At 43.6% G+C, this 20,211-nt stretch overlaps 1 protein-coding gene and 1 long non-coding RNA gene across 3 annotated transcripts in view; one reads left to right on the top strand and one right to left on the bottom strand.

Moving 5' to 3' along the window:
- The window catches only part of LOC148639127 (AP-1 complex subunit mu-1), a 30,865-nt gene extending 14,685 nt beyond the window's left edge, over positions 1 to 16,180 (top strand). For both annotated transcript variants that reach the window (XM_088622259.1, XM_088622258.1), the window contains exons 11-12: positions 6,032 to 6,107; positions 13,571 to 16,180. In XM_088622259.1, the coding sequence (XP_088478385.1) occupies positions 6,032 to 6,107; positions 13,571 to 13,593 (99 nt within the window). In that variant the 3' untranslated portion in view covers positions 13,594 to 16,180. The remainder of the gene's footprint in view (positions 1 to 6,031; positions 6,108 to 13,570) is intronic.
- The window catches only part of LOC148639126 (uncharacterized), a 141,768-nt gene continuing 122,834 nt past the window's right edge, over positions 1,278 to 20,211 (bottom strand). The window contains exon 4 of the long non-coding RNA XR_015930877.1: positions 1,278 to 1,987. This is a non-coding gene — a long non-coding RNA (uncharacterized LOC148639126). The remainder of the gene's footprint in view (positions 1,988 to 20,211) is intronic.

Genomic DNA, 20,211 nt, shown 5'->3' with positions numbered 1-20,211 from the left:
ATCGAACCTCTCCCTGTTGAATGTCTGAGGGCCGGAGAGGCCAAGAAGTCTCCATCTATAGTCTTGACTTCTTTTCCTAGAAGCATCAATTTGGTTGCCCGGGAAACTGTGCCAGGCATTTCTGGCAGTTTTCTTACACCTCTCTTTAACAGCAGCTGGAGAGAGTAGGTTTTGGCAGTAATGAAAGGACCTTGAAGCAGATTTTAAATAACTGTACTGATATAGAACTCTTGCTGCATTTAGGACTGAGCCTTGCATCACCGGCCAACTGTGTAGGACAAGTGTTACTTAAATACAGTAGGTATATATATATATTGCATTATTATAATAGAACTGAGTGTTTGCACTTTCATCCGAGAAACATAAACCACATTCAGAGATGTGTACAGTAGGAGTGGAGGACTTTTTCAGAGTGACTATCCCAGTGAACCCGCTGACCTCTCTCCAGCTGTACTCCACACACGGAGAAAAGCCTGAAACCTGTGTCCACCAAACCCAGAACGCATCACGACCACTTCAAGCAGCGGACTCCATTGACCGCGCAACAGCTCCCGGGTTTAATTACGGCCATTTTTAGCACCCCGGTCTAATGTTTTATTTTAATTCCTGTATTAAAGGTTAGCAAGGTAACCTTGCCAGCAGGGTTAGCAGGTTAAGTAGCCAGCAGGTTAAGCTCATGTTGGAGAAACAGCTTTATTGTGCCATATTTCCAAAAGTTTAAAAGTTTAATCCTTTTTTTTGTGGTGGTTGTTGAAGTAAAATTTTGGAATGGATTGTTGTTTATTTTTGTGCTCCATACAAACATTTCCCATCTCCAGTTGCTAATCTAGAAGGCCTGTAGCTTGTATAACCCAGTTACAAGAGGAATAAAATTTTTAGCATTTAAACGCTTAAAACCTTAAGATCTATGCTTATTCCCACTGAGACTGGAAGGGATTTCATTATAGCAAGATGAATCTATCATCCTGATTGCTAAAGGTCAGGTGTATTGCTGGGGGATTAGGCATCACAACCTTTGATGTGTTTGATTTCAACATTAATTTGAAATTGAGGGTAGGGTAGGGGGGGATAAGCACAATGGTTCAGATGGCACAGTCAAAATCTTGGGACTTGTTGGCAAGTGTTGGATCCGTGACTCTGCAAGGAGCACACAAATAAGTAAACATGCAGTTGACGGCCCTATTATGTGACGCATGAAGTTTAAACATTTTAAAGCTCTAGTTCTTTTATTTGGAAGGCAGATTGGTGTGTCAACAGAGTAGGCAGAACACAACTGGTAATACAAAATATTTGTTAAAATATTTATTGCAAATATTTATTGGCCGTGATTATGCACAGCTTTAAGCGTGTTTTACACAAAGGGTGGTGGGAGTCTGGAACGGGCTGCCCTGCCATGTTGTTAAAGCCCACAGCTTGGCTTTATTCAGGAATAAAGCTGGATGAAATCTATGGAGCAATCAGCTACTAGCAACCAAGCAATGCTGATGGGTCAAAATGGCTTCCCCTTGTTTGTAACCTTTCCTGTGCTCTTCCGATCAGAGTTATCTGTGAAGCATCGCAGACGACTTTCATAACATTGTGACATTTTTCCTAGCCTAAGAATGACAACGCACCTCTTACTGTTAGAAAACCTCGACTACACAGGACGCATAGAGGGTACAGCTGCTTGTTTGTCTTAAAAAACCCGAGCGAGTTGTGTGGAGTTGTGTGGAGGCGAGGGCAAACATTTACTGAGTAAACACATCTTCTAGAGTCCAGGAGGCGCTAGACCTCGAGCGCGGTCCAACGTAACGCCAGTGTTCAGTTTCAGAAGGGGACACATGCCGATCATCGGAGGGGCCTGCTTCTGTTTTTGCCCCCCCACGCCAGCAGATCAGGGCACAGCGCGGCCGTTCCACCTCCCGTAACGCTCTCACGAACAGGTGTGGCATCCGTCAGTGGTGCGCTCGTGGAACATTCCCCCAGGTTGAGTAGCTGGAGGAAAACCCTGTGTGGACACAAAAGCATGTCAAGGGAATGATTTTAAACATGAGCGATTCACAGCAAAATGGCGGACGAACCCGTGATTCAGTAATGGGATGTATACCCCCCCCTGTGCCCCCACCGTTCAGGCCTCCTTTTTGTTTAAAATAATGCAATTCTTCTCCTTAATTAAATCTTCTTAAAAGTCTATTTCGGTCAACCTGTTTAGTGACCGATTCTTTTCTTTTCAGGCACACAACTATTTTGGTTTTTATTGCTCCTTCAGAAGGCTGGGCTCAGGCCTGTCAGCGGGTTTTTTTTTCCCCCCCCACAGACGGCGGCTTTTACTCGGCCGGCCTGATGGGAAAGGATGGTGCCCAGAACGTTAGCGCTCGGAGGTCACCGACGTTGCTTGCTAAGCGAAAATGTTTGGGAAGCCGCGTCGCAGCGCATGGCACGCTGTCGTCAGAGCGTGGTGGGGAGAGACGCTCGGCCTGGCCTGTCTGGTCAGTAATGAGAGAGGCTGCCCAGGGCCACAGCGCCCACTGTGGCTGAACTCGCATTTCTTGGCCAGTTCCATCTTTTCTCTCCTCAGCCAGCTCTAACATGGAATTAGTGTTTCAGGGGAGGCCGCTTATTTTAGCTGGAATGTCTAGACTGTGTGATTCCAGATCCTCAGATGTTGCAGTCGCATAAGAACACAGCAGGCGGGGTGCCAGTGGGATCGTCTTTTATAATAGACATGTTTTCTTGAGTCGAATCAAAATAAGAACAAGGCGTTAGTGAGCTGTCCTTTTTGACAGATTTACAGTCTACCTGCCTGCGTACAAGCCATTTCAATTTCTCAAAAAGGTTTTTTTTATTAAAGCAAATTGATCTGTTGAGGCAATGTGAGCATTAAAGCAAGTCCTTTAATACTGTAACTTATTGATATGTCGGAAAATAACATTTGGTTTCTCAAACCCGGATCTATTTAGCAGCGGAGATCTACGTCATTTCTTTCACTGGTTCAGTTTCAGTGTGCTTGCGCCATGATTTTCACGTCCATGTGAAATGGCTCTCTTTCTGGCAGGTACTGTGTTAGGGTGTCGGCGGTGCTGTGTTTTCAAATAAGGGGTTTCACTGTTGAATGGCTGCCTTCCCTTTTTTTGAGCACCTAGTTTTTTTTCAAATATCAGCACTCTTATTTTTTTTTTGTTCTTCTGCTGAGGGTCTTGCAACAGTAAGCCAGCGTGTTTCTGGGAAGCGCACCGTGCTGAATTGTGCAACACAAATGAAGTGCGGTAAGGCTCCTAGGGGCCAGAAGGTCAGTGTTAGGACTCCCCCAGCTGTGCATGATGTGCTGCAGATGTCTTACAGATGTGTAGGCTTGTCATTCTCTGCTGCAGCAAAGGTTGGTCACACTGATTGCAATTTGCTTTGGTACTGAGGACCCTTAAATTACAACAGTGTTACCCTTAAAGCCAGTGTTCCCCATGAACACAAAGGGATGCGATTTCTTTATGTGGAATTAATATAATAAGAATGTCCCAAAACACTTAAGGCTAGTCTTAATCTTAAAGCATGGTGGCTGAAGTCTTCAGTTGTACAGCTGTTAACTTGGGCCAATTAAAATGACATCAATTGCAATGCGATTGCTTTTACTTATGAGGGTATTTTAAACCAAACCAGAGGTCGCGTCGTAAGATCTGTAGTAAAGTATGCCTTAACACAGTTCCCAGGTATTGAGAACCCCCTGCAAGCCAAACACTGCATCATGCCTTTGTGAAGTTTCTTTCTCCCTCTTGCATTGCAGTGTGTGTGAGCTGGTAGAGAGTGCGACTAAAAATATCAAACACTCATGTGTAATCAATTGCTCAAAATTACACAATGTGGTCTTAGGTACAGCATCCAAAATATGGTACAATTTCGCAACATTGAAAACTGAAAAATGTGAAATGTTACACAGCAGTGGAAGGTGCCATTTCCCTAATTTGTATTAATATCTTACGTTTCTTAACCACTTCTCTATAAACTGTTTTTCTTACATTAGTGTGCAAAAGGTTCTCAGGCTCCTGAGCCATTGATTTGAATAGCCAGCCCTAGTGTGGTACATCTTAAATTAGTCATGGGTGCCCTTTTCTTGTTTATTTTGTCAAAGCCTTCCGGGTGTTGTAGAAGATGCTTAGGCACATCGACTATTTTAAAACCAGTGTACTCATGAAAAGTATCTTGTCAGCTGAAAAGTGATGCCTTTTGTGTGAAAAGGAGGGTGAAAATGCCAGGAAGTGGTTTCCTGATTTTCATGGAGCAATCTCTGTGTTATAAATTAATTTGTGCCTGGATTAGCAAACCCTCTGCTTGAAAGCAGTTGGGGCCAAGCACACTGGTCTAGAACTGGTTAAGAAATAAAAGATTTGTTGTCTAAAATCTTTCCAAGCAAAACCCATGAAATACAGCGGGTTTCCTACTGATTCTGGCTTTTAAGTAAGGCATTGTTTATCCATGCAGGTATAAACCATCAGCATTCACCACTGTCCTGTGCAGACAGAATTTCAAATACCCCAGTATTGAAAACTGTGTTCACTTAAGTGTGGGTATAGCTGTTCCAAACGCATCCTGCATTCATGCGATGCTTCTTTCACAGTGGAAAACTTAATACGCACATGTGCACAGCAGTAAAGAATGCAGACGTACAAAAGCAATCAGTTGTGAAGAATCACAGATGTGCAGCTTCATAGCTCGGTTCAAGCCTTGCAAGGTTCTTCAATTCACTATTTCTGACTCGACCACAGCAGCACCTAGATATGCTTCTTGGGCCATTTCATCGGAAAAGAGAACTAGCAGAAGAGGGGTGTGTTCGTGTTTTATCAGCCCTGCTGCACGTGGGCTTTGATGGGCCAGTGCTCCCATTTGCATGTAGCTGAAAGAGCAGCAACACCACAAACAACCATAGAAGTATTCCAGGTAAACTGTCTACTAAGGCTAGTATTCCTATATGAGGGTGGCCTTGGGTGCCAAATTGGGTATATGTTGGCCCAGAAAATGTCTGCATTTCACTGGAATGCCCTCTTTCATCCATTTTATAACTACTTCTTCCAATTCAGGGTTCAAGGAGAGCTAGAGCCTATCCCAGCAAGCAATGGGCTCAAGGCAGGGTTGATGGGATGCCAATCTGTCACAGGGCACACACACAGACACACACATGGTGACACCAGTTCCAATTTTGCCAGAAGCCAGTTAACCCACCAGTAAGTTTTTGGACTGTGGGAGGAAACTGGAGCACCCGGAGGAAACCCGTGGCATGGGGGGAACATACAAACTCCACACAGATAGCACCCCAGATCCAGAATAAACCATGCCATGGAATAGCTGTTTGAGGCATGCAGTCTTCCAACCACAGCCGAGATCCTTCTTGCATGCAAATGTAGCACTTTCCCGTCTTTCTAGTCTCTCATCACTGAGTTACTCTTATTGTCACATTATAGAGTTTTGCAGACGCCAATGGGGAAGTTGTTTTCTCTGTGTGATGGCGGGCTGGTTTGTTATTGTTTTACTTGGAAAGCTCAAGTTTCATACTCGCAGTGCAAATACCCTAAGAGAACTTATCAGGCAAAACAAACACACCCTCTCCTGCTGTACATCCTTCGTGGTGAAAGAATGCATGTTTTGCTGATAGCGCATTTAAGAGACAACTTCCACATTATCATCTGTCATATGTTTAATGTAGAGATGGATTTATGATTATTAAGTTTGTGAGGACACTAGTATTTTAGGAAATCGGACTGTAGAAAAATAAAAATATATAAAGACCCTTGCATGTTCTCTGTTTTGGATCATCCTAGCACACATTTGCCAGTAGTACCAAGTTAGGGGACTGTGACTTTAAATAAATCATGCTCTTCATGAATTAGTGTCATTTACAGTTTGTGGAAACCACAGATGTTTTTTTTTGTATTCCTTACCTTTAATGTTTGCTCTGCGTGTCCATAGATTATCCAGGCACACAACCAGCTGCCTCCTTTCAAGGTAACAAAGTCGCAGCAAGAACGTCACACAACTCCATTAACCTGCCAATGTCTTCCTGTAGGTGCGCTACCTGAAGATTATTGAGAAGAGTGGGTACCAGGCCCTGCCATGGGTACGATACATCACCCAGAATGGAGGTAAGACTTGATCCAGAGACAAAGAACCGCCCAGTGTCACTCACACTGTTACCTTAGGCTCACTCCTCCTTTAGAAAAGAGCTCAATCTTTAAGCAGAAGTTTGCAGTCCTGGGTTCAGTGCATTTTTCAACTGTGGAACCCATGGAATTAGGTGTCTAAACTAATCGTTACATCTGTAAACCATCCATCCATCCATGTTTATAATCCACTTATCCAATACAAGGTTGATGAGGAGCCGGGGCCTGTCCCAGTAAGCAACAAGCACAAGCTGGGATAGACCCTGGACAGAGCACCAGACTGTCGCAGGGCCACACACAGACACAAACACACATGCTCACAACCAGAGGGAATTTTCCCAGAAGCCTGTTTGCCTACCAGCGCATCTTGCGACGGCGGGAGGAAACCCACATGAACCTGGGAAAGACGTACAAAGTCTACACACCTAGAGCACCCCAGGAACTGAACCCAGTGCCCTAGAATCACAAAGCAGCAATGCTGCCCATCCATAAACACAACTGCGGGATTTTCGTAACATCATGCTGATGCTTGTGACATCCTTCAGCTGCGTGTGCCTCTTGTGCTTATGGACGTGTTTATGCCAATCAATTCAAGCTTCGTGTACATTTCCCTGGATTGACCAGGCTTGATTTCGGAAGCCTCTCCACAGCGCATGGTCTCTGATAACCGTGCATCTTGCTGTGTTGGGGAAGGAAGGAGGCCACAGACAGCAATGTTGTTTTTGGCTTCTGTTGTCCATTTGTCTTGCCCAGAATAAATGGCTCTTGCATGAAAAATGCAGCTAAATAAATCACAGGCTGTGTGGATGAGGCCAGTTCATGAAATACTCTTGATATCAGCTAGAGGAAAGTATAAATCTCAGAAGACCCATAGGGAGTTTTTCTGTTTGGGCGCTAGTTTGGTGCGTGCTGAATGTGCCAGGTCAGGCCGGTTTTAGAATTTGGGTTTGGCTTACAAAACCGGGAAATGGCCATTTTTTTCCTCCCGGGTAGAGTTTTGTTTTTGAATGAATTTCTTTCAGAAAAACAGTCTGAAAAAGAAATACCCACACTCTCTAAGACTTTGAAAGACGGCGTGCGCTTGAGAGAACTAGATAGCTTCTGTTGAAGTAAATTACTGTTGTCTGTCAGGTGGAATTAGAGGAAAAAAAAACGCAACACACAACATTGAATCAAGACATTGGAGACACTCGCAACCAGTCATTACCTTTTTCACAACAAAAGAATGAATCCTTTGAAGGAGAAAGAATCTCACGTAAGAGTTTCAAGCCGGGGGTTGTGAACTGACTTCCACAGAGTAATGTCTTCATGGGAATCCTGTGCCAGAAATCCTGAACTCTGCAGTGTGGGGTTAGAAGATGACTAATGGTAGTAGCCCAAAGGGATTCTGCAAGTATGTGTTTTCTTGAAAATGCTTTTGTTGCTTTTTGTGTTCATGCTTTGGCAAATGTGCTTAAAGACAGAACAGTTTAAAGGGAGGACTGGAATGTGGGCTGGGGTAAGGTGGGATCGTGTTAAAAAGAGACTGTACTGTTTTTATTTACTGGATTTTGCCTATTGATAAATGTGGGTTAATCGCACTAGACTGGTGCACAATAGGAGAGTTGACAATCCCTGCTCTTAGAGCTCATTCAGCAGTGTCCTTAAGGAATAGATAGTTCTTTGTTGGGGAGGGATACAGTGTGAAATAAAGAATACTGCAGCAGATTTTTATCGAGCTCCAGCCATTGCACAGTGAAAAGAAACGAAGGACACCTCAGACAAGCAACCAAAATGGTGGAACTTTCCAGCAAGAGGCGATAATAAGGTTAAACAGATGGGTTCTTGTTGAGGGATGATTCTGACAACACAGGAAATAATAAGGGGATAATTAGAAGGTAAATAATTAGAAGGCAGGAGTAGGAATCGTGGAACCACACCGTTTGACAATAGTGCCAGTTTTCTCTGGGATTATTGAGATGCCGGTTTACAGTTCACAACAAAATATGTATTAAAAAGTAACAGTATCTCATCTGGAAGCCTCAGATTTAAACGCGCCTGTTTCCTGAATGCAGGCTTTTGGTGAAGCTGCAGCACAGGTCAGGACAGACCGAGTTAAACACGAAGAGCCCGACTGACTCCAGATAATGCCAGTACTTCACGAGCCCGGTGCAGGCCTTTAGCTCGGCTGCAGCCTTTAAATGGCTCCTTGCGGATTAAGCTTCTCCTTCGGGGAAGCGCTCGAGACGCTGCGCTAAGTAGAGAAGGTTTCTCCCGCACGTCAGCGGTTTTTCGACGGTTCAGCGTTTTCTTTCCGTGAAGTTAAGCGCTAGTGGGTTCCAAGTTGGCGGGTACTCTTGCACAATCGGAGGGATGGGACAGGATGGATCAGCTCTCGCCCGTGGTGAGAGAGGTGTCCGTCCCTGGTTCGTCCAGGTTCGAGCTGGTGGCCCGCTCCATTCCCCATTCTCTCTGGCTCGCCCTGAGCCGTTATCCCAAGCGATTCCTATTTTCCGAGAGCCTCCCTCTGCTCCCTGCCTACATCTCTGGGGTTTCAGCTGTGCCAGGTTTAGACTTAGTTGGAATTTGTTTCTTCTCCAAACAAACAATCCCTCTGTAAACCCGAATGGAGAAATTCAAAGCACTAGGAGCAATGTCCTGTAGTTGGGGTTGTAGAGCCATGTGTGTACATTAAAAGGCATAAAAATGCCACAAATGAGTATTGGAACCAATGGTATTTGTTGCGTTATTAATGGCTTTCAGTACGTCTTTTAAGTTTCATTGTTTGCGTGTTGTTCTGACGTTGCCTTGCTCTTTCGCTTTAATATGAAACATCGGAAAAACATACAATGTATCGCAAAGCTTTTTGAAGAAATAGGAATCGGCCTTGTGTCTTATGTCTGCTGCCATGCTGGCACCACAGCTGCACCACACTCCTTGAGCGTGCCCCCCTGGCAGTGCCAGCTCCATGGTGCCTTATAGGAGAGAGGGCACTGATTGGAGGAGACATGTGTCTCTCACTGGCATCAATCAAGGCCAGCGATTCCTTTTGGGGTAGCTGTGGCACAGCCACTTTCTGTATGTCACCCATTCCTGGCGATTCTCAGACACTTCCATGCCACTGCTTCGACGGTCCCAGTCTCCGTCGCCAGCCGCTGCAAAAAGCTCGAATCGGGAACATCTGAGAAGGTGCTCACCTGCTCCTCAACTGCTTTTTCTGTTGGAGCCAGGAGCGAGCCTATCGCACTCATTTCTCCATTTCCAGTTCAGGTTTCCTGGCTAAGTTGCCATTTTTAAAAAGTGATGTGGTATTTATAACCATTTCTATTAGGCCTCCCTGTGCTTCAGGAACATATGATAGAACTGTGGTCTAATAAACAAACCACTGACTTTGTTTCTTAACACCTGTACAACATCTCGCATTAAACAGAAGGTCTCTTCACCAGGGAGACTGGTGAAATACAAATACAAGCTCGGAAAGGACAGCTGAAATTAGTTCATGTTTCTAAAAAAAAACCTTGTCCCGCAAACAAAAATCAAAGCTTACATGATGAATGATGTGTCGGCTGTATCTCTTCAGCTGGACTTATTTTTTTCTGGTTTTGGAGGAGCACACGCAAGACTTGATTAAAAAAAAAATACCTTGAAAACAGACAAGTGTTAAAAATAGGCATGCCATTTTCTACAGACGTCCATTTACACAAACCTAGCAATAAAAAAAAACATATAAAAAACAGTCCTCTTCTGGTTTGTTAATGTGTAGGTTCGTTAGGCCACTTAAAAAGATTTGTCAGATTTGCAGAAAGGTTTTTTTTTTTACTGCTGCTGCTGTTGTTGTCGCTGTCCTCCCACTGCAATTACATGCTGGGCTCCGAGATGGGAGCGCTGTGTGTGCATGTACTGTAGCAAGTGTGGGGTCTAAGCGTGGGTCTGTGACGCCACTCCTAGGCTCTGTGGTTTCTCTGTATTCCACTGGAGCTTTCTTGTGGACTGTGGATATCTGATGACATGATGTCTCCTGTGTCACTGCAGCATGGCTTGCCAGTCTTGAGTCAGCACATTTTCTGTGCTGCACTTTAGCAAATTACTGTACCCAGTGCACTGCTGCACTCTTGGAGTACTTAAGGCCCTCACATTTAGGGAATCGGGCTCAAATTAGAGACCTCCCCACTGTGTGTGTGTTTAATACCACCTAGCAATTATATACTTTTGGGTTTTTAAACGCTGCTCCTTTTTAATGTTAACATCTCCCCAGTCTTTCAGGAAACCAGCCTGCTGTTTGAAGGGGCCAGGCGACATTGTTCTTGTGGTCTAATTTTATCTGTTCATTGCAAACAGACGCAGCTGTGCCTTTTTTTTTGTTCTAGACCCCCTTTGCTCCAGTTCTAGTAACAGATCTATAGAAGCTGTGGCTGAGCTGCATGTATACATGCAGACTTGAGGTTGTTCATACAATATTCCACTTAGACTGACTTTTCGATCCAAAATGTTGACGAGATAAAATCCTTTGTTGTCGCAGAAACTCAGAAACTAGTGGTGTCTCAAACACTGCTACATATTGTGTTATTCATGGAATTGAACTGACTTTTTCACTATGTGGTCTGGGCCACGCTGGGATTATTTAAGCAAAGAAAACGTTCCATCGTAGCAGGTCTAGCCCCATGGGCCGAGTAGATTCTTGAAAGACTTATAGGGCCCAGCAGCAACTGTGATAAGGTGGTGTTCAAGCTTTTAATGTTAATGGACTGCATACCAACACCTGAACTTGTCCGTGCCTTAAAAATTCTTGAGACTTCCCATCAGCAAAGAGCAATAGAGTCAAGGACTAGGGCTGTTTCTACTGCTGCTGTCAGAAATCTGTGTGCACAACGTGAAGCTCAGCTGCTAAGATAAGTACTGCGGCGGACAATATGCAAGATTGTGTTTTCCTGAATTAATGTAAAACCCGACAACATTTACTAAGCCTCTGCCATAGCATCATAATTTCACATTGCCAGACCTGGCTGCGAAACAACACTCCTGAAGAGACGGACAACTTGCCTGTGCCTCTTTTCCTTATTACACCTTTGACTGCAGTTACAGTCGAGGAATTATTAATCAGTTTCATGAATCACCGCATGAAGCAAGACACCTGATAACTTCATGAATTCCGATTTTATTTCCAACTGGGTGCGTTTCTTCCGCTAAAAGATGATCTTTTGGTGACAAAATAGATGAGATCAGTGTACAGTGTTATTAAAGCAAGTGGAAACAACAGGTTGCCTCATGAATCGTGCACAGAATTCCATCTCAACTTACCTGTGAGCTTGTTGGATAATAAGGTCTCTGCAGCCGTTTCCCCAAGGACTGGACTACTTTTCTCATCAGGCCAAGAGCCCCCCCCTCCCTCCTCCCCCCCATTGTTGCCCATAGCAACCATACAAATATGATTCCACTATAGGCTTTGCACTTAATTGTTCTTAATATGGAAATGATTTAAACGCAAATTAAAAACAGACGTTTTAGGGCTCAGGAGGAAGATCGTTCCATTCTATATAGAAAATCATCGTATTCCACACCACCCTGTTTTCAGCCTTTTGTTTCCATGACAAAAACTTTCTCCAGTGTGTTGTGTTATGAGGCGCTCCGACTGTGACCCGGGGGTGCTGTCCAGAGTCGAGCCTGGATTTTCTTTCCTTCCTTTCCAGGCTCCTGCTCTCAAGTGATGTGTTAAATCAGCAGCATTTGACATTGTGCTCCTTCGGGGCATGAGAGAGCTTGTGAGATCTCCGGTCCCCACTGACACGGGGAACATTGGATAACTGCATCGTACGAGGAGTAAGGCCCAGGCTGCTGTTTTTATCATCACAGATCTTGCAGGGCTTTCTCAAGCACTTCTGGCTGTGCAATTCAGGAACACAACTTGTAAAAACAATAAGCTGTTTTTAACAACTAATTTGAAGCTACCTGTGCAGGACAAATGTCCCTTTTTTAACCAGAGAGTGCAGCTGGGGAGACCTCAATACCATCACCCACTCTGAAATTCATTCTCAAGCATGTCATAACTTCAGCTTTGCTCAGATGATCTCCTAAGAGGATAGTTTTCCTCTTCCGGGTGCAGTCTGGATCATCCCTGGCCAGAAAGGGTTAATTTCATTCCAAATAGGCAGAAGTGTTTCAGTGTCCCTAGGGCGGGGGTAGGATTTTTCCCCCGTCTTGATGGAAACGGCCCCTTCACTGTGCAGGCCCGGCAGCTGGAGGCTGGTATGATATTTTTTTTGCCGTGTCTTAACTAGGACACGGAGATCATGCCAGCAGGGATCTGTTTTGGGGCCCGTGACCTGCGACTGGTCTGCGGCCAGCGTCGTTGATGGAGAAAAGCCGGCACAGGAACACAGGCCTCTGCAGGGAGGGAAAAGCTGTAATTGCGAGTTGTCGTGAGTTTTACTGCTCCCTGGCAGCACCCTTGGCCACCCTCCCAGACTGCCTCTGGTGTGATTGGGCCCTGTGTGATAGATCAGAGAGGGCGGTGTGCGTTCAAAGACATGGAGCTGTAAATCAGCCCTTGGCCCATTCCTTGCTGCAACACGGGCTGCTAAAAAGCCGACTCAAGCAAAAATCAGAAAGTACGACACTCGAACCAGTTATGTTTGTGGAGGAGGATTGATCCTGGGATGAAACGGCTGATAAACATTCTGGTTTTTGGGCAGAATAATGTCCTTTCTTCTGCAGTATTTAGGTACTGTTCTCAACCCGGTATCAATTAGTTTTTGCTTAAGGTGCTCAGCTGCCTGTTTCGGCAATAATTGTGTTCCATTGGAGTTCACATCTTTGATACCTTGATGTAAAGGTTTTTTATTCTGTTACTGTCTTGATCCTTTTCACACTACCTGTGTCATGTGCAAAGGGGTTGTTGGCTTAAAAAGGAAAGAACCATTTACACACGACAAATGTTGAGATCTGTGCGCTCTTGTGTGAATTTATAGGATAAGTGGGCAATCCTTAATCGCAGAGTTCCTTGGTTGGTTAACATCTCAGTTGCAAAAATTAGGCAACAATTAAGCAATCGTCCAGATCCGTTCAAAGAAAAACATGCAGCACTGGAAAAATGCGGCTTTTCCTGAAATCGTGTAATACAGGAAGGGGAAACAACATTTCTGCTTGAGTGTAGTAGAACACATGATGCCACTGTCAGGTTAACAGCGATGCTGTTCTGGTGCTTTGCTGGGAATAAATAGTGGTGATAAGTTGGGCCTTTGTTGAGCTTTGATTTAAAATTTCAATCCCCATGTCCGACTGTTTAAAAGTGGTTTTCTATCCTAACTGAATGGCTAAACTAAATTTTTTTGGGGCTCAGAAAATTATCCATGCTTTTCTTACAACTGCTTTTAAATTATTTGGTATGAAATATGAATAAACAGCTCTTCTTTTTTCCCTGGTTCCTGACTTACCAATGTAATCAAATATCGTATTTTTTTGTCTTCTAGACTACCAGCTGAGAACACAGTAGAAGGAGCCCCATTTGGACACCCAGAAGATTCCAGCTATTTCTTTACTGTACATTTGCAAGAAATATTTGTTGTATCTGTGGCACAGAGCTCTAGTGTCTTTATTTTAGTATATTAACATTTCAGTCTTTCCAATCCCCAAGCTGAAGGGTAAGCTCATTCAGAGACAAGTAACTCTGTCACCTCTGTTGCAGATACCATTTCAGTAGTCTCGTTCTACAAATTTGTTACATTTGCAAGAAACATCTTTAGGTTTATATAGTTCATAAAATCTCAGCAAACTGAATTAGCATGTCTAAATTATGGCACATAGACATGAAATTTAATGGTCAAAGTAGGTTGTTTAAAAACAGGCAAAGCTTTAGGTTATTTAAATTAAGATATTGCCTTTTTCCCCTGAATGCATTGGGGGAAATAACTGTGAAGGTGTTCTGTTTAAAGAAGTTGTAACATTGTTTAATAGGTCCATGAAAGCTTCAGTAGAATCTTTTATTTTATTCACAGCCTGACTGATGTGCCTGAAGGAGGAAAGGCTGTGAGTTGTTGCATTGTGGACAAGATTGTTGTGTAAACTGTAAGATTTCTTTTTCTACCACAACCTCTCTATTTCTTTGTCCAGGAGGTCACGCTTCATAGGTAGGTCAGTTTGTTACCGGGCATGAACTAGAAAACAGGAAAATTGGAACAAATGCCAACAGACTTAATGATTTTCCGTAGTTCAAAATGGCAGGGTAAAGCAACCTGTTCAGTTACAAACCGAAGTATTCATGATTATTTGAAAATGTCTCTTCTCCATTTCTTGTACTGTAGGTTTATTGTTGCAGTATTAGTAACTGACAAAACAATGACCAAATTGCTGCATTAGGTATCACTGTGACGTTTGTTTGGAATTAGTGATGTGAATAGGGGTTCCTCAGGTGTACATTTTGAGAACTGCAGCGCTAAGATTGCCCCCTAGTGATAGCTGTAAAAAGACTGAAAAGGCCGGAAAATAAACAACCCTCATCTGTGCTCTGTTACATGACTGAATGAATGATTTGCTTAAATGTTTTAGATTTTATCCCAGGCCTTGTCCAGCACATGTTCTGAAGGTGAACCACAGACTCTGTAAATCATCATGGATTAATGGCCTTTAAAGTATATATATATGCAGTTGAGAAAATAATTAGTTCTCTTACTTGCTTAAGCATTTAGATGGAGGTCTTGCAGCTTTTAGGAATTCTGAATCCCCAGTGGAGTTCTTTGGAACTTTAAATGTTTGAGAACAGTGTGTGTTTATAAGTATGGAGATCTGATGTTCTTCACCAAATGTTTTTATGAAACTGCAAAGGGTTTTGAAATAGAATACTTCATCTGTGGTCGGCTACAAATTACTGCGAACCTTTTTAAAAGGTAAATGCAACTGAAATGTTTACTGAACAGTGTTACAGTTCCAGTGTATGAATCTCTACTTTGCCTTGCTGATTCAACGTACAGAAAGAGTTGATGCGGTACAGTGCTAATCTTTTTTTTCCAACGCTTATTGACTCTTCTGTTCGATTTCATTTTCATTTTTTTCCTTTCGAGTGGTTACTGGTTGTCCCTGAAGATGGTGTAGCCCAGACGTATGTGGGAGGAACTGTTATGCTTGCTGTATAGCTGTAATGGTACTTCTATATAAAACCAAGATCAACACATTAAAACACTGCATTAAAACACCTGTAAGAGGATCTCATATGATTAAAGGGGAACTTCTAAGGCATGTTTCTCAAATCTCTTGGCAGCAGTGCTATGCCAGATGAAAGGTTAAGGTTACAAGTATTTTGTTTTATGTTTGTAATCATTTCCTTCTATTGTTTTTACTCTTATAGTGACAACTACTGACCACAGACTGGCACAGCATGCTTGATTTCAATTAAACAGGAAATGCTCTCAATTCTGAGTGCGCCCTAAGGAACAACTTCATCTCTGCAAAGTGCAGAGCTCTTTAAACCATGGCAGACAAAACAAAATTGCTAGTAACAACGGGTCATGCACACTCCTCACTTGCTGCCATACTGTAGGTGTTGTGTTTAGTCCACCAGTAAATAGTTCTGCTGCTCTATAGAGGATTAGGAAAGTCTGAAATCCAGCACTTGCAAAACAAATTCTGACACCGACAAACTCTTAAGTCTAGTTGATTATTTAAGAATAGGGTGTAATGCTAAAAAACCCTTCATTGGGGGGGAAACTTACTGATTCTTAGGACACCAATGCTCCTATATCTCCCTAGCAATCCTTTTAATCTTTATATAGCATAGGCCTGATTTTGCCTGTGTATTTCTTGTGTAGCTATTACCATTGCCATGTTGGAAGCTTTTTGTCTATAAATTGAATTATTTGTTCTCTGAATGGCCTGGATGCATCTCAGTCTCAATCTGTGTCTCTAAGCTGCTCTTGTGCCTGGGGGAGGGGGGCGAGTTTAGCAGAATTGTTCCACCTGACTCTAGCTGCAGTGATGCAGCTCCTTTGTCGTTTCTTGTTTGCCATCAGTACATTGTTAAATCATAAAATACTGAGCACCCCCCCCTTTGAATGTAAGCATTTAATTAAAGTAGTGTATATTGTAAATGCCTCCAGTAAGCCTTTCATGTTTTTTTAGACACTTGGGTGAAATAAGATGTTTTTGCCCCCGGTTGACTCCTGTTCCTAAGGGAGTCGCCTGGAGAAAGTTTGCGCTCTGAGCCCAGGCGCGGCCTTGCGTGCCGTTTAGAGATTGTTTTCCAATTAGCGTAGGTGGGTTCAGCGCGGAACGTCAGGACTGGCGGTGCGAACTGTGTGCCTTCAGGTTTGATTTGATTAAAATGTGGTTTTTCATTGGGGAGAAAGGCGAAAGCTGATTAAAAAAAAAAAAGCAGCATGAGATCATTGCCTAAATGCAAAGCACATACATGTCGGAGCTGACGAGGCATTTATGTATCTCTGCGCAGAGCTCTGATTTTGAGAAAGCATGGAAAGTTGACAAAAAAATCGAGCAACGACCGCGACGGAGGCACTGCTGATGTAAGGGATACAAATAGAATGGCACCTATTTAGGGTAAAATGTAAAACATGAGAAAAGAGCTGAAATCAGGAAGCCCCAGCTCATTTTTCACTCGAGAGGGGGAAAAAAAAAAACAGTCTGCGTGAGCCTTGAATCCCCTCCCTGTGGGCTATTTTCGAACCGGTGCTCTGTGAACGGCGGCGCTGGCTCGGGGGCTTGTGATGTCACCCGTGCATTGATGCGGAGGACTTGGGAAATGAGCTGGGAATGTGCAGAGGAAGTGATTCAAAGGAGAACAGGCTCGGCGCTGAGCTCTGCCACTGGCTCGCCGACTGGAGCGGGTTCCTGAGTGAGGGAATGGCCGGGCTCCGTCATTGTTCCCGCGCGCCAACAGCGGCCCCTAATTAGGTAAACCTTCGATTGCAGGGACCCCCCGCGCCAGCTGGGAGCCCGTGACTGAGAGTTCCCAAACATCACGTCATGCACTCGAAAACAATGGAGCGCTGGCTGTGATCTAATTTAGTTTTATGTTTAAAATCAGACGCCTTCCCTCCCCCAGCTTCGTCTCCTTCTCATGTTAATCTCACGCTGTGCACATCCCAGGCTGTCTTATATCATTCCCTAAGTAGTTTCACAGGTAGGCCGGTAAGCTGATAAAAGCAAACCAGCACAATGCGCTGTTTTGGCTCAGGCCTTCCCTCCCCATCCTCATTCAAAGACGAGGAACACAAGAACTGAGCATACTGGCTCGTACTTTGCCTAATTTTTAAATTAGATTTGTTTATTTTTTCAAACTGGGTGCATTTCATTGGAAAAATCACTCAGAGCTGAAACTCTAATCATCCTACCATTTCCTAAGGCTTGTATAATCTGCACACAATTTATGACTAATCAAAGCTGGCTTTTTGTTAAGTGGGGGGGGGGGGAGTGTTTTTAGTTATAAAAATAAATTGACATTTGTACTGGTTTCAATGGAACCACATCAGTTAAATGCCTCAGATCTCTGTCGTCTTGAGGAACGATCAGAGCCAACAACGGGACTTAAGTTTTTACCCAGTAAAATACACGCTCCCTGGAATGCACGTCTCTTACTGCAAAGAGCTTGAATTCTGAAATATTGAAACAAACTGAGACTTTTCCGTTCACCGCAAAACAAGATAAATAATACTCTATCACCCTGAATCTAGTATTTAGGCGTTGTCATGGCAGTGAAATTAATGGGTCTGAAATGTAGGCGTTTGAACAGCCATACACCTATAGACCAAATGTTTGCAAACCAAATATGAGGATTACTTTTGTTTGAACTAAAATTCCCTCACATATATTTTAAAATATCTGCCCTGTTATTATCTAATCTTCATTGTTGTCCTTCGTACATAAATTGCTTCTGGTATTTGCTTGTAGAAGCCCACAATTCTGTGTATGACAGTGGACAAAAAAAGCCGAATATTTGTTGATTAGCTGTCAAGGTTTCCTGGTAAAGCACAGAAAGTATTGACACAGGGATAAATATTGAGGCTGGCCTGTAAAATTAAACAACTGCTTTCATGGTAGCAATGGCTTGAACATTTCTGTAAAATTAGGAAGTGAAGAGGAGGTATCTGAATCTAGCTCAGCTTATTAAAACCCTCACAGCTTGACTTAGCTGATAAGCTTCTGAGTACTGCATTTTGTAATACACCTAAATTTTTAACACCTGTTAAAAATAGCAAGCTCAATATCGCATCACAAGCACGATCAGTTATTGTAAACTTAAATACTTAAAGCACCATTATTACCATCCACCGTCTAAGCACTTCCAGTTCAGAGTCACAGGGAAGCCCGAGCTTATCCCGGCAAGCAACAGGCACAAGGATGGGAAACGCCTTGGATGAGATGCGGGCCCATCATCACAGGAGCAACAAAAACGCACACTCGCACAGGGGCCATTTTTTTTCCCCCAGAAGACAATTAACCTTTTGGATTGTGGGAGGAAAGCCATTCAAATGCAGGGAGAGCATACAAACTCCACACAGATAGCACCCCAGGTCCCCAGCACTGCAAACCACTGTGCCCCCCTTCTGCCCGAAAGCTAATATTACACAATGGAATGCCAGCTGAGCTCTGTTGTGGTCTTTAACTGATCCTCTCAGACTTCTGGTTTACTTGTTTCCGCACAGTTTCTAAAATTCGTGCACAACGTTTTTCGGCACTTCCAGCACACTGAACTGTAGGTAGTCTGTCTTCAGCTGACACACCCTTGTTTCTGACTAAATGGGGGGGGTTCACAAAGTTCAGAAACCACAAGAGCATGCTAACATGTCACAGCTGTCACTCCACATCCTGAAAAAAAAAACACAGCAAGTGGCTGTCTCTCTCTCTCTCACACACACACACACTCGCCCACCTACTCATCTTTCTGTGTCCTTCTGTCCATCTCCACCTAATCGGGCCTCCTGGCTCAGCTTCTCCCTCTGTACTGCGAGTCTTGACTTTTGTTCTTCTTCCAGTGACTGGTCCTCAGCCAAGCAGTTTAAGCCAAAACAGCTCAAGCCGGACTCCTTAAGAAACATTCCTAAAAGCATTTACATAATTGGCCGATGTTACCCCTCGCAAAACAGCTCTTAGTAAGCGATCAGTTTCAGATGAGCAGATGCAGCTGAGAATGGCACTGTCAGGCACAAGGACTTTTTTCCCCCCATCTTCAGGGGCTCAATTGGTTGCAACTCGTGCCATTCATGCACAGATGAGGGTTACCAGTTCAATGGTTTTGAGTTTTAAATTGTTCTGCTAGGCTCCTGATATAAAACTAAAATCAATTAGCTTGTGTAAAAAGACAACAGAAGGCAGCACTAAGAGCAGGTCTGGGAGATGAAAGCTGGTTTAAAATGCTAAGATTCTGATCATCACATGAAATATTTTTTTTTTTCTCAAGAGTATTCTAGGATTCTCATTGAAGACAGGTCTTTGGTGTGGTCCAAGTTCCCCGACTTATCGTGTTAACATGACAAATGTATTCTGCCAGCAGGAATCTACTGGCAATCAAAGCAACATCTTCTGCTATCTGGTTCTCCCGTATTTTAATCTGTAATTATTAGTCCTGCTTGGGGCACTAAGCACTTGGCACATCTAGCTGGTAAGGCTTAGATTTCATTCAGCGGTCTGATTACAAACAGATCAGGTGAGATTTCTTCAACTGGATAGCTCTTGCTGCCCACACGACACTGAAAATCACAGATGTTAAGTGCATTTTTCCTGGACTATATGCCTGATATTACATAGAATAAATTTATGACGGCTTCTGTGCTATTTTTGGTCTTGTGGAATCCATTAGCCCCCACCAAGAGTATGGAATGTGCCTGTTATTAGTTTTCAGAGCAAGACAGTTTAAATCCTCAGGCGCGGGGGACAGTAATTCTCTGCTCTCTCCGGGAGCTCTGATTAGAGGAGAAAGTGGCCCTACCAGTTATTAAATTCCCAGGCCTCAGCTGCTGAAGAAGATGTGCACGCTACCTGCAAATTCCGTGAATTACCTTCCTGCCGGGGTGCTCATTAAAGGATTACTGTAAGACCCTAAGCACCGTTTTACAAAGTCAGTTTTCTCAGGTTCAGCACCACTTCAGCGCTAAGTAAACATAAA

Source organism: Lepisosteus platostomus, chromosome 27 (genome assembly GCF_059453375.1).
Source record: "Lepisosteus platostomus isolate fLepPlt1 chromosome 27, fLepPlt1.hap1, whole genome shotgun sequence".
Lineage (NCBI taxonomy): Eukaryota > Metazoa > Chordata > Actinopteri > Semionotiformes > Lepisosteidae > Lepisosteus > Lepisosteus platostomus.
Note: the sequence above shows the minus strand (reverse complement) of the source record. Positions and strands in the feature narration are given on the sequence as shown.